Here is a 14477-nt window from a genome sequence, read left to right as displayed (position 1 = left end):
AATCAGAAGACTGAGAACATCTTTTTTACAAAAAAGCAATTACTGAGGGGGACAACTCCAGAGAGGAGGTGTGTATTGCAGGCTGAGCTCCATTTTGTATTTTAAACACTGCCTGGGGGACAGTAATTGAAATAAAATAAAAGTTAGTTGGGTTTGGTGTGAATATACGTGGCTGAAATTTGTGTCATTAAAATCTCTTACATAGTATCAGTCCTGAGGATTTTTATCTGCTGAAAGGTGACTTATCAATTAATATAGTTTAATTTTTTTGTGTTATTTAACCCCTTCCCGCCGACCGTACGCAGATCTGCATACTCAGCTTTCCGGGGTTATACCGGGATGATGCCCGCAGCTGCAGGCATCATCCTGGTACCGTTGTTTAGAGCCGGCGATTGGCTATCCGTGTATAACAACCGATGCGGCTAAAAGCTGCTCGGCTGTTATACCGGAGGAGCGGGAGGGGACATCCCCCCTCTCGCCGCCTCCCGCCGCTCTTACCCGGCCTCCCGTGCGATCGGGAGGCCCCGTGTCCAATCGGCTGCCTCCGGCGGCTGGGGGCGGGCTGGAACGAAGCCATGAATGGCTTAGTTCCAGCCTTTTAATTGTAAACGTGGAAGCGACGTCATGACGTCACTTCCCGTTTACTCGGCTGCCAATGGCGCCGGTTTATAAAAATATTCAGTATTCAGAATTGCCGTTTTCGGTGATCTGAATACTTTGAAGTGTAAAGGAGAGATCGGGGGTCTTTTAGACCCCCGATCCCTCCATAAAGAGTACCTGTCACCACCTATTACTGTCACAAGGGATGTTTACATTCCTTGTGACAGCAATCAAACTTAAAAAAAAAAGTTTTTTTTTTTAAACACAATTCATAAGTATAAAAAAAATAAAATAAAAAAAATTAAAAAAATTTCAAAGCGCCCCCATCCCCGCAAGCTCGCGCAGCGAAGAAAACGCATACGGAAGTTGCACCCGCTTATGTAAACGGTGTTCAAATCACACATGTGAGGTATCGCCGCGATCATCAGAGCGAGAGCAATAATTCTAGCACTAGACCTCCTCTGTAACTCTAACCTGGTAACCGTAAAAAAAAATTAAAGCCTTGCCTATGGAAATTCATAGGTACCGTAGTTTGTCACCATTCCATGAGTGCGTGCAATTATAAAGCGTGACATGTTTGGTATCTATTTACTCGGCGTAACATCATCTTTCACATTATACAAAAAAATTGGGATAACTTTACTGTTTGGATTTTTTTAAATTCAAGTGTCCCTTTTCTAAAAATGTGTGTTTAAAACACCGCTGCACAAATACTGTGTGATATAAAATATTGCAACAATTTCCATTTTATTCTCTAGATTCTCTGCTAAAAAAATATATATAATGTTTGGAGGTTCTAAGTAATTTTATAGCAAAAAATACGGATTTTAACTTGTTAACACCAAATTTCAAAAATAGGCTTAGTCATGAAAGGGATTTATATATATATATATAATTATGAAAGCTAAAAAGAATACTGGTATATATTTTTTTATTTTTTCTTGTATCATCTGCAGATTATTCAGTGTGCGGTTCCCCCTTGGTATCCAGTCGGATAGTTGGTGGTACAAGTTCCTTGGATGGGGCGTGGCCCTGGCAGGTCGCTGTTATATACACAGAATCAGGTTCAACAGGTACATGTGGAGGCTCCCTGATCTCACCGGAGTGGGTTATGACGGCAGCACATTGCATCCACAAGTGAGTATAACATATTACCTTTATAAACCAATTCTTCCATCAGGTACCAGGTTCTGCTTTTGGAAAAATGTTTCTAAAAAAACATGGACGTGTTTATTAAACCAGTGTTCATCTTTTATAAAGTGTCCACTTTAAAACTGCCAAGTGTGCCTCATTGATCATTAGTGATTGGTTTACATCTCCAAAGAGCCCATTAATGAGTGCTAATATTGGACCCCTCATTTGGCTATTGAGTTCATAGGATTATTCACTGTGAATAGATAAACGCAAGTGAAGAGTAGCCTATACAATACCCTAAACTCATAGTTTACCACTTGGATATTTAGGAGCACACTTGAGACATCATGAAGGGTGCTTTAAACTTCTCTCTGCCTAGAACTAAGCAGGGTCCAGGTCTACGTGACAGCAGGAGGGGGTCCTAGCAGCAGTATAAATGGGCCACTGTCATAACACTGCCTAGATTTGAAGTCTCTGGGGTGCTGAACCTTCAGCCTGAATCATGGAATCATTTATCTCATTGTGGTTCTTCAAGCCACACAGTATCTCTGGTTCAACGATACCTGCCCCTCATCAAAGGAGGATGCAACACTTATAAGTTTCATTCTGCATACAGAAGTTTGCCAGCCAATATTGTATTTTGTGTATCCGGCCTGTGTACCTGTAACCTGATTACCAGTTTCTAGATCCTTTTCCTCTGATTGTTTCTGTTTCATTGTGACCATGACCTTCAATAATGGTTCTACTTGTTGGTCCTGTACTGCCACCTACCTGCTGGTCATCCGGTTGCGAATTAAGCCTTTGTGTTTTGATATTTGCATCAAAACTTTTTATATCATTTTTTTTTTACTCTTGCTGGTGACCTTGGTCTACTTCATGTTACCTCAGATAGCAACAAAGTACATCTGACCATGGCCAGTATGTTAAAAAAGAACATAGCATAATAATACCCCAAATATATTTATATTTAGTCCTCATGTGTGTCTAAAATATACAAAATATGTAAAAAATATAAAAAAGGGAAAGGAAAAATGTGTTTCAAAGTTCAATTCTAGCAAAAAATAAAGATAAAAAAGTAATAGCTTGTTAAAGGATATACAATACAAGGCAGCTTTGCTGCAATACTCACCTTAAATCCATAGCTGTTCCCAAAAAATTTTGCCACTAGACTAGGTTGAATGACGGCCATCATCATTCAACCCAACTCCTCCGAGCCTATGCTGTCTTGAACCTGCCTCCAGCCTGTGACTGGACAGTGAAGGAAAAGCAGCACAGTGATAGGCTCATCTCTCTGTCACTCTGCTCTCTTCCTCTAGCAACATGCTCCATGATTGTGTTGGCTCCTTGTACTGCTTATCCTTTTCCTAGGCTGAGCTTTGCTGTAGAAAGACTGTAAGAGGCTGATAGTAACTCAGGTGCTTACACTGGTAGCATTAAAAAAAATGCATGTAATGATATATTAATCAATACAGAGCTGCATTATGTTGTATCTTTTTGTCTACCTCTTTTAATATTTCATTTTTAAACTTTTTGGGCTTGTGTACATACAGCCCATTCATAAAGAGCAAATTATGAGCAAGTTGTATTTCATTCATTGGATTCTGAAGGTCATTGATAATAATGATATTGCACTGCCTTCTGCAACAGATGGGTCCTCATTTATGCATGTTATGTTCTGTTTTCTTTCTGCAGACCTATCCAAGTATCGAATTATAAAGTATATTTGGGCATGTACAAGCTGGATGTGACCAGCTCTCATACAGTTAGTGCCAGTGTAAGGAATATCATTGTCAATTATAATTATATAGACACTACAAGCCCTGGAGACATCGCCCTGATACAGCTGGCCAAACCTGTCACCTATACTCAGTACATCAAACCAATCTGTCTGCCATCTTCCACCACCACCTTCCCCTGTGGTACGGAGTGCTGGGTGACCGGTTGGGGTGCAAGATATTCTGGAGGTGAGTTCATGAAATGATAAGCAAAAGTGATTTCACTAATTTTCAATACAAGTGTAGCACCCTCTAGTAGTCTGCTAGAGAGGATAGGTAAATTTAAGCAGGCCTGTTTGGTAGCTAGGCCAGTTTGTTTTCATTCTGTGTTGGGAGTGGCTCAGTGTAGTGCTGGGTGACTCACAGGTGGAATCACTAGGACCTCATATTTCCATCTAGAATCTTCTAGTGTTCTCTACAAAGAGAGGCTGGAGGGCAGGTGAAGCCACCTGGGGTATTCTAGGGAGCTCTGACAAATCCCCAGCTTGGATTGGCAGGTTGCAGGCTTTCTTAAATACCCAGGGTCAGCCCAGCATTGGGGAGTTGTTGGGTGGAAGAGCTGGAGTGAGAGAGTATGGAGGCTGTCGGGCCCTTGAGGGAGCTCCCCAGTCTGGGGGGGGGTGACCTTGGGCCTGGGCTGGGATGCAGTTGGGACCGCCTTGAGTGAGGAGTGATGGGCTTCAAGCAAGTTTGTGCAGGAGGAAGCTGAAGGAGTATGTACAGGGGTGTACATTATTGTCCCAAAACCAATTGCCGTTTCTATTGATTCACGCTGGGCATCCCATATCTCCCATCCCCATTCAAGTTATACCGCTCAATAAAACAAAGAGTCTGAGAGTGAATGCAGGGCTGGGCAGGGTGACAGACAAACCACAATTCTCAGCAGCCCCTGTGGGGGTACTGCTACACAAGTAAGCCAGGTCTGTCATTTACAGCCAACACAGCATGTTAGTTAATGATGGGCAAATCTACCTGGGTTCAATTCACAAGGGGTTTATCGGGTTCTGTATGAAATCCATGAAACCTGAACTTAGCATTGAATCCTATTGAAGTCTTTGGGGGAAGTGTAAATCTTGATCCTAAATTCTGGCCATATTCATGGCTTATAGGCAAGGTATTGTCAAAACGGCACGGGGAGATCAACACTGCCATGGAGGACATTTAATAAAGTAAAAAAAAATGAAAAACATTGAATACCATACAGCGGGGAGAGGGTCCTTTTAGTGCAATTTTAAGGGAGATATAATAGAAACCACCATTTTTTTTTTTAGATTACAAGCTAGGGATTAGGGAATAGGGATGGGCTTCAGGTTTGGGTCGAACTTAAGCCTGACAAGAAACCAAATCATTTGCAGTTTGGGGAAAAAGGTGAACTAATCGGGCCATTTGCTGCAGTATTAAGCCTTTGTGTGTAGGAACCAATTACCACATTGGACTTCCTGACCTGTGAACTGTGGTCATGTGGCTCGAAGGGCCAATAATGAGATTTTTCATATGAACCTGACCCTTCCCTATAAAATCAGGGTTCCCAGCAGCCATTTGTCATCGTGTCAGAGAGACCTGGAATAGATAGGGAATACTGACAGGGCGTTTGCAGGAATATATAGATGCTGTTTTACTACACAGCACATAACAGTACTACACCCAGTTGTATATTGTGCTATTATTAAAGTGAATTGCAGTACGGTGAGCTACATAGTGTGTACCTCTAAATGCTACATTACTGTTAGTTACAGTGTGGTGGGCTACATACTATTGTGAACCCCTCTTAATAGAAAGCAATTTTTGGAGAGATTTAGGACTTTATAGGTGTATTACAATATGAATATCACTCATTATGTGTTAAGAAAAATACTTTTATTTGAATAAAAATAGATTTAAAATCATTGCATACAAATACATGTGCATCCGATGGTGTATATATAGCATGTGTCTGTATAACAGCTTTTTCCACACTTAATTTTTCTACATGTTTCACCATATAGCTTCTTCATGGCAAAACATGTAGAAAAACAAGTGTGGAAAAAGCAATTTAATATTATACAGACGTGTCCTATATATACCGTGGATGCACATGTATTGCATGCAATGTTTTTAAATCTATTTTTATTCAAATAAAAGTATTCTTCTTAACTCATAATGTATGATATTCATGTTGTAATGCACCTATAAAGTCCCAAATCTCTCCAAAAACAGCTTTCTATTTACAAATTAGGGGATGTCAGTGCCTTTGTATTACATTATTGGATTCTGGAACTGACCACAAATCTTTTTTTACATATCCCTCTTAATAGACCCAACATTTTCTTCTAGGACTATCATTTTGTGTATAGCAACAGCGACTCTGTTGCTCTTTAGCTGCTGGGCCCCCTTGCAGTTTCCTTCTTTCTTTTTTTGGTATCTTATTGTTTTTTATTTCACATTTTCATATTTTTTTTACTTGCAGTTAGACTATAAGACAAAAAGACCAAAGTAAAATATCTGTGATTTATTGTTTTTATATCTGGGGTTTTTGGTTTAGGGATTAAAAGTTGGGGTTTAGTGGTTTGAGTCTTATTTTTTTTTCAAGAGAGGTATATTTTATTCTGATATAATTTTACTAGGATCTTTTTTTTCATGTTCAGTAGTATGAACTTGTTCTAACACAGGTAAAGCTGCCCCTTTTTTTTTTTTACAACATATCAATGCATACTAGTGCGGTTTAGTGCATCTAAATCACCACATTGTTGAATGCACCAAAGCACCACATTCTTAATCCCCCTAATATCATAGTTGCTAATAAGTTTAGGTAATCCCCTGAATTCATAATGTCAGCCAGGCCTAAAGGGAGATGCAAAGGTTCTGCATGCGTGCTAGTAGGGGGCGATCAGGTTCTGCATCTGCAAATTTGAAACATAATCCAAAATCATATGATTCACTCTACAAAAGGCAAACCACATAGACTATTGGATGTTCAGACAGGGCCATTTGATTGAACACAGTACTTTCTAATTTTGATTTCTCAATAAAACCAGCTTGGTCTCTCCATCTGAAAGTGCAGTTTAGTAGAACATTTAAATACTGTGCATTAAATCTGTGCAATATTTCTGGCTGTTTTTTGTGAAATAATGTATTCTAATGTATTCTAATGTCAATGTACTGATATAAACCTGCCTTTTGTACCTACTAAAGCTGCTTACATACTGTGCTGAGTCTGCACAATATTTGTGTCTTTTCTATGTGAAATATTACACTCTAATTTTGATTTATAGTTTAAAATATGCTTTGTCTCACCCTCTTAATTTATGGCCTACTAAAGCTGCTTACATAGTGTGCATTGGGTCTGTACAATATATATGCTTATTGTCTCTGAAATAATTTTTATTTCATGATAAAACCTGTTTGGTTTCTCTCTACTAATTTGCGGTCTAACAAAGCTGTTTGCAAACTGTCCATCGACTGCACAATATTTTTCACTATTGTTAGTGAAATAATACACCCCAATATTTATTATAAGAAATGTGACAACGCTGCTGCAAACTGTTCTTTCCAGCTTTCCTCAAAAACATGTGTCAAACAATGGTACTGTTGTGTTGTAATCGATCACTGTGCATATACAATATACTCAGTTGGACATAGTATCATGAAAATGACAAGCTCTCCATAATGTAATCCCAATTAAAATACCAATTTAATGTGGTAAATGCACTTGCAAAGAAGAGATGACAACCAGGCACTTCATATCATATAAACAACTCATATTCCAGAATCCAAGATGGCCATGGGATTGTGTAAGTGTAGTGGCATATGTTCCGTCTATGCCCTACAAGTTTCGTCAAAGATGACATCAGGAGCATGGGACACACAGTGACACTCTTCCCTTTTGTATAGTACAACACAAGAAGAAAGACATGCTAATTAGAGCAGAGCACACAGGGCTGAACATTTTATTTTTGCACAGGGACAAGGTGGTGTATAAGCCAAGGATTTTATTTTTGTTAAAGCCTAGTACACACTAGTAGTTTTTTTTTTCATTCAACTCAGAAGGGCTGAAAGAAAAAAAACTGGTAGTTTAGGAGGAGCCACCGTACTAACTATACAATGTTAGTACAGCAGTCTCCCCTACTGTTCTATTGTTTTCTGATAGGGGGATGCCCCCTCCCTCACCAGAACACTCCGGTCAGCACTCGGGAGCTGAACAGCAGACCTTTTTTGGCAATTCCCCTTCCACAGAAGCCAGCCCGACTGCAGTACACAAGGGCCGAATGTCGACTGGTTTCTATTGGCTCCGCTGATGCTGCCTGACATTTGGCCCATGTCAGGCTTAAGGGAGTGCCCAGGTTGCATTACCATCTCTGCTTATGTTAGCTTTATCAAGACAGGAGCAACCTTTTCCTGGGTGGGGTCTTGATACCGATGTTAATGGGGGAAGCTACACAAAAATATCCCATGCTTCCCCATAAATTCCAAGCCAGACCCTTACCCGAGCCTGCAGCCTACAGCCAGGGAAGATGGGGTCACAATCATCTTTCCTGCTCCTGAACCATACCCAGGCCACATGTTCTCAACATGAGGAGGGTTCCTTGTCAAAGGGAACACCTGGCAAAGCACCTTGTCCTCATGTTGTTGAGGGCAAGGGCATCTCCCCCACAACCCTGGCCCATTGGATGTAGGGGTCTGCATGTGGAGGGATTAATCAGAATCTTGTGGTGACAGAGGTATATTTTTTGTGCCCAGAGTTCAGATTAAGGGCTAGATTCACATATGCATGATGTGGGAGCACAAATATATATTTTTTCTGTGTAATGGTAAGGCAGCCCATTCATTTGATACATGTCTCGTTTTTTTAAATAGCTCCATACCAAAATGCATGAAAATGTGTTACCATGCATTCTTTTTGCTTGATTTTGCACACTTTAGTAAGGTGAATTGGGGTGGAGTTAACAATTAATGGCACTGCAGTCCTTCTGCAACAAAGATGCACATTTTTTGTGTGTTACGAGAAACCGTGCAATTTTAAGTGCAATCCTACAATGCACATGTGTGAATGGAACATAACAGTGATCAGTCTATGTATAGCCTTGCCAAGAATGGCTATTAATCATCTTCTTCTCTATGTTTAAGCACCAGCAAGTTCACTTTCATATGGGACCCTCCAGGAGGTCATGGTTCCTCTAATAGACCGCAATACATGTCAAAAAATGTATACCAATGCAGGAGGTGACATCACTATCCAGAATGATCAGATCTGTGCCGGCTACAAGGATGGGGGAAAGGACTCCTGCCAGGTGAGTGACACCAAGAACATTCTAGCATGGCTCACCATTAGAATCTCTTCACAGGAAGCGAAAGCAATGCATGACATCAGTTAAAGTGATGCTATTTTTTTTTAATAAAAAAAGAGGTTATTTTTGCCTTCTCTGTTACCTGATAACAACAAGGAGGAAGCCGTCACATTTCTCAGTGGTAGTAATACCAATGCTAAATATTTCACTTTACAGCTGGAGGTTAATTCGGCCAAACACCTATTTATTCAGCCAAACACCTATTCATTTGGGCATTTGTACAAATTTCTCCATAGTCTGCACACAGTGCAGAAGTCTCCCACATCGTGTTTTCCCTGCTGGTCGATTGTTCTTAGCCCTTTAAATTCTCATGGTCAAGTGTTCTTAAAGTGAGTGTAAAGTCTATTTTTTTTTCTATAAAAAATAACAAACATGTTATGCTCACCTGCTCTGTGCAGTGGCTTTGCACATAGCAGCCCCGATCCTCCTCTTCTTGGGTCCCTCACTGGAGCGCCTGGCCCCTCCCTCCTGCTGCGTGCTCCCACCGCAAGCAGGTTGCTATGGAGGCACCCGAGTGAGTCACAGCTCCCCGTGGCCATTCAGAGACAGAGCTGCTGCCCGGCCCTGCCCCCTCTCTCTCTTGATTGGCTGACTGACTTTGTTTGACAGCAGCGGGAGCCAATGGTGCCACTGCTGTGTCTCAGCCAATCAAGAGGGAGAGTCTCGGCTGGCTGAGACACTCGTGGACATCGCTTGACAGAGATGGGGCTCAGGTAAGTATTAGGGGTGCTGGGGCACCTGCTACACACAAAAGGCTTTTTATCTTAGTGCATAGAATGCATTAAGATAAAAACCTTCTGACTTTACAACCTCTTTCAGCTATTTTTCTTTTAGGATCAAATGTTATGAGTTTACATTTGCCAGCAAGGAACAAGGAGGCAGCAAGGAACCTATTACACACAATTTACAAATGTTATTGGAATTATTCATTACACTTGCATGAATGTTGTAATAAATTGGCCCCTTACACTAAAATAGTTTTAGCTTGAGTTCAGCTCTAATATATAGTGTATATGTATGATTATGATGCACAAATGTGTTAGAATCCCTCTATGTGCCATTCCCTATTTACATACCACTATCCCACACCCCATTTCCCCCTCTTCATCCCATTCCATTGACACCGTCAAAAGGTACAAAAAATGTCAAAAAGCGAGACCTTCGCTGTCCATTTCTTTAATCTTTGCTCTGCTCAGCAGCAAGAGTCTTGGCATATGAATCCTATATTCCCCACCATGCACTGGGGTTCCATCCCATCTGCAGACCATCACTACTGTGCCCTGTAATGCCCTGCACACACGATAGGGTTTTCTGATGGAAAATGTTCTATGGGAGCTTGTTGTCGGAAATTCCAACCGTGTGTAGAAGACATCGGACATTTTCCATCAGACTTTGCGACAGACAAAATTTGAGATCTGGATCTCAAATTTTCCGACAACAAAATCCGTTGTCTTAAATTCCGATCGTGTGTACACATTTCTGACGCACAAAGTTCCACGCATGCTCGGAATCAAGCAGAAGAGCCGCACTGGCTATTGAACTTAATTTTTCTCGGCTCGTCGTATGTGTTTTTACGTCACCGCGTTCTTGACGTTCGGAATTTCCGACAAGATTTGTGTGACCGTGTGTATGCAAGACAAGTTTGAACCAACATCCGTCAGAAAAAAAACATGGATTTTGTTGTCGGAAAATCCTATCGTGTGTACAGGGCATTAGGGTTTAGAAGTCAACTAGAGGAACCACAGAGTGAGCATGTGATATACAAAAGGTTTAGAAACTAGACATGTGCACAAGAAAAAAAATTGTTTTGTTTCTTTACGTTTGCGTTGATTTGTTACGATTTGTAATTTCCTAAGACGCGAGTTTTCATATTCTGACTCGCTCGTATTTTCGTAACAGTTTTATTTTCATTGATACGAAATGATTTGTAATTCAGTCTAATTTTCTTTGATTCGCAATTTGTAATTTTGTTAGATAATTTTCGTTTATTCGGTACACTACTCGTAATTTAGTAATTGTTACTTTTGTGAGATTGCCTTTTTCGTGGATTCGTACTTTCGTAGGAAATAATGAATAATAATCCTATGCTTGCTTTTCTAATAAATCCTGTACTCACTCCAGTCCACTCCCTCAGTCACCAGACCGGACTCCGCCTCCTCCCCAACTGAATCTAAAAAGATTCAGGAATGTAGTGTGACTCAGACACAAAAGGGAGAAGCTGATTGGCTAAAGACATTAAGTAAGATAGGTCACTCACTAATACACTGCCCATCGTAAAAAAACGATTTGAGAACACGAAATTATGAACATACGAAATTACGAACATACATATTAAGATACACTTACACTGTCCATTCAAAAAGAATGATTAGAGAACATGAAGATACAAAATTATGAACAAAGGATTGAAAATACGAAATGTAAATCATTCGTTATAGATGTAATTTTCTTTCTTTTACTGTTTCAAAGTTTCGTATTTTTGTAAGTTTGTACCGTTCGTAAGTTCGTATTTTCGTGTGTTCGTTATTGTGCTTATTCGTAATGTTGTAATTTTTGCATTTTTGTTCTTTCAGCTATTCGGATGTTCGAATTAATCCGAATGTATAAATACTAACAAATTCATACGAAAATCCATTCATTATGAACCAAATTGCACATGTCTATTAGAAACCCTCTATGTTTCATTACCCAGTAACATACCGCTCTCCCACACCCCACCCCACCCCCCAATCCTATTTCTTTGACTTTATCACTCAGTACAAAAATGTCAAAAAGTAGGACCTTCACATTTAACACCTGTACCCTTCCCATACACTGTGGTTCCATCTGCTGACCCATCATAACTGTGCTGTGTAGGGATGTAGAAATTGGCTAGAGGAACCGCAGAGCAGGGCAGGGGACCAATTATGTGTCACACCTGTAAGTATGTTAGATGTGAAAAGGCCATTGCTCTGCAATCAGAAGAACGTATGGCAGGGTGGGTGAGTGTAACTCCTCTTTCTTTGCAGGTCCTGATTTTTGACCTTTTTTTTTTTTTACTTGCCAACAAAGTTGCTATAAGTAAATGAAAATTTACTTGGTTGCAACTTCTCAAAAGTTTTGGTGCAGTGCCAATTCTGTACCCATTTACTGAGTGCCTGACTAATTTGTGTAATTATATATTCATGGAAAGACAAACATTTTCTTGATTCATCCTGAACAGATAGACATTTGTGCAGCTGATGATTATTTATGTCTTACAGGGTGACTCAGGAGGACCTCTGGTGTGTAAAGTCCAGGGCGTATGGTACCAGGTGGGAGTTGTGAGCTCAGGAATAGGCTGCGCCTACCCCAACTACCCTGGGATCTACACCCAGGTGACAAGCTACCAAACCTGGATCAGCACCTACCTGGATGTTACTTTCAATTATGTGTCAAATATCCCTACACCAACGAGGGTATGTGGAGGAAGTCCTTCACTAACATCCAGCTTCTCACATCATCGCTGGGTGATCCTGGTCCCAACTATTCTTCTGCTGACACTAATATAACCATAAACGGCCATCTCTGCTGATCTAGACAGGCATTGAGATCGTTTACTTTGCATAGAATACCAAATTGCATGGAAGGAAGAATAAAAAAAAAAGGTGTTTGAGCTCACAAATGATTGGATGTGTTAAGTAAATAGCATGGACTATGTAAAAAAAATTCACTTTACAAAATGAGCATGTGCTACTCCTTTAATAAATCCCCCACACTGTCTTCTGTTGCCAACATCTGAAGAAGAATTTAAGTTTTATGAAGAGGTATTTGTTAAAACTGAGGAGCTCCTTATAGCCTATCCAAAGTCGAGGACAACAATAGTATATATTCAAATTAGCAGTCCTTGGATATGGTGGCTACATTAGGGCTAGGTGTTAGAACAACAGAACACCTCCCTCTCTTTTATCATGTTTACGGGGGGGGGGTAGTTCTGTAGTCCATTTGACTTGAGATGCAATTTCAGAACAAGCAGAATTCACAAGAATTCAGGAGCTCACTGGATTTTTGACAGATTGATATTTTTAATTAGGTCTCTCTTCTAAAGAAACAATACACAAGGGGATGTACATGTATTGCAGAGGTGGTTGACATTTTTTTTTCTTGCTTTAATGTAAAACTTTAGTTTCTGATTGGCATTTTCAGTTCTTTTGAATGCAGTGAGGAAAGAGTGAAGTCTGACATATGAACTCCAGGCAAAACGCTGCATACATAGATCTGTGAACTATCTGATAAAAAATGTATAATCCTGTCAGAGGTATAATTACAAATCCTGGCGCCCCATAGCAAGATTTTAATGGGACCCCTTAATTTTTTTTTTTGAGCAGTTGGCAATGTCAAATCTGAAAATATGTGTAAAATTGATCTTAACATAAAGTATGTCTAAGGCAAGGACAGGCAGCTGGAGAGCTGTCAGCACAGTCAGTGCTCTACTAGATATGTGATATAGGGTGAGATTTACTAAAACTGGAGCACTGAGAATCTGGGGCAGCTGTGCATGGGAGCAAATCAGCTTCTAACTTCTAATTGTTCAATGAAGCTTTGACAATTTAACCTGGAAGCTGATTGGTTTCCACACAGAGCTGCACCAGATTTTGCACTATTCAGGTTTAGTAAATGACGCCCATAGTCTTGCGAGCTACCCAAAAAACAAAACTAATTATATTCCGTATTTTTCGGCGTATAACACGCACATTCATTTTAAGAGGGAAGTTTCAGGAAAAAAAACTTACACTTTAAATAAGGAACTTTAAAGCAAAATAAGGGTCAGTGTCCATCTGCAGCCTCACCATTGCCATCAATGCAGCCTCATCATTCCACATCAATGCAGCAGCCTCACCATTGCCATCAGTGCAGCAGCCTCACCATTGCCATCAGTGCAGCAGCCTCACCATTGCCATCAGTGCAGCAGCCTCACCATTGCCATCAGTGCAGCAGCCTCACCATTGCCATCAGTGCAGCAGCCTCACCATTGCCATCAATGCAGCAGTCTCACCATTGCCTTCAATGGAGCAGCCTCACCAGTGCCATCAGTGCAGCAGCTTCACCATTGCCATCAATGCAGCAGCCTCACCATTGCCTTCAATGGAGCAGCCTCACCAGTGCCATCAGTGCAGCAGCCTCACCATTGCCATCAGTGCAGCCTGATTGATGCCCATCTGCAGCCTAGAGGGGACAGGGAGGGGGACGAGCGCCAACAGATTACATACAGTGAGAATCTCCTATGATAGACAGAACAGTGGTCCAATGGTGGCCCAGGAGACGGGACTTCCTATTACAGAGGCCGCCAAGTAAACAGATTCTCACTGTATGTAATCTGATGATGCTAGTCCTACCCCACCCCCTCTCTGTCCCCTCCGAGGCAGCTAAAATTGAAGTATCAGCGTATAACATGCATGCGCTATTTGCACCAGATTTTCATGGTGAAAAAGTGAGTATTATACGCCAATAAATACAGTATGTACTAGAAACACAGTGTGTGTGTGTGAAAGGTATTCAAAAGACCAGCTGCTAGCACTGATCACATCCTCATATGCATGTGCACAAAAATCAATATATAAGAAAATGCAGCGCTGGATCATGAAATATAAACAAATATCAAAAACCATTGAATCAAACAACATAT

The 14477-nt window shown here is 40.7% G+C and overlaps 2 protein-coding genes across 2 annotated transcripts in view; both read left to right on the top strand.

Moving 5' to 3' along the window:
• LOC141147933 (transmembrane protease serine 9-like) overlaps positions 1-14477 on the top strand; it is a 441310-nt gene that overhangs the window by 354029 nt on the left and 72804 nt on the right. The gene's annotated exons all lie outside the window — the stretch shown is intronic.
• Positions 1597-12743, top strand: LOC141148259 (serine protease 30-like). The gene is made up of 4 exons (XM_073635526.1): positions 1597-1737; positions 3427-3698; positions 8613-8776; positions 12076-12743. Exons 1-4 carry the CDS (start codon positions 1712-1714, stop codon positions 12361-12363), a joined length of 750 nt encoding a protein of 249 aa, XP_073491627.1. The 5' UTR covers positions 1597-1711; the 3' UTR covers positions 12364-12743.

This window comes from Aquarana catesbeiana, linkage group LG06, assembly GCF_042186555.1.
Source record: "Aquarana catesbeiana isolate 2022-GZ linkage group LG06, ASM4218655v1, whole genome shotgun sequence".
Classification (NCBI taxonomy): Eukaryota; Metazoa; Chordata; class Amphibia; order Anura; family Ranidae; genus Aquarana; species Aquarana catesbeiana.
This window is presented reverse-complemented; position numbering and strand designations above follow the sequence as displayed.

Excerpts from the sequence above, each read along its gene's own strand:
- LOC141148259 (XM_073635526.1), top strand. The coding sequence starts at position 1,712 with ATGACGGCAGCACATTGCATCCACAA. Across the intron at positions 1,738-3,426 it reads GCAGCACATTGCATCCACAA|ACCTATCCAAGTATCGAATT; the intron begins GTGAGTATAACA and ends TTCTTTCTGCAG. Across the intron at positions 8,777-12,075 it reads GGGGAAAGGACTCCTGCCAG|GGTGACTCAGGAGGACCTCT; the intron begins GTGAGTGACACC and ends TATGTCTTACAG.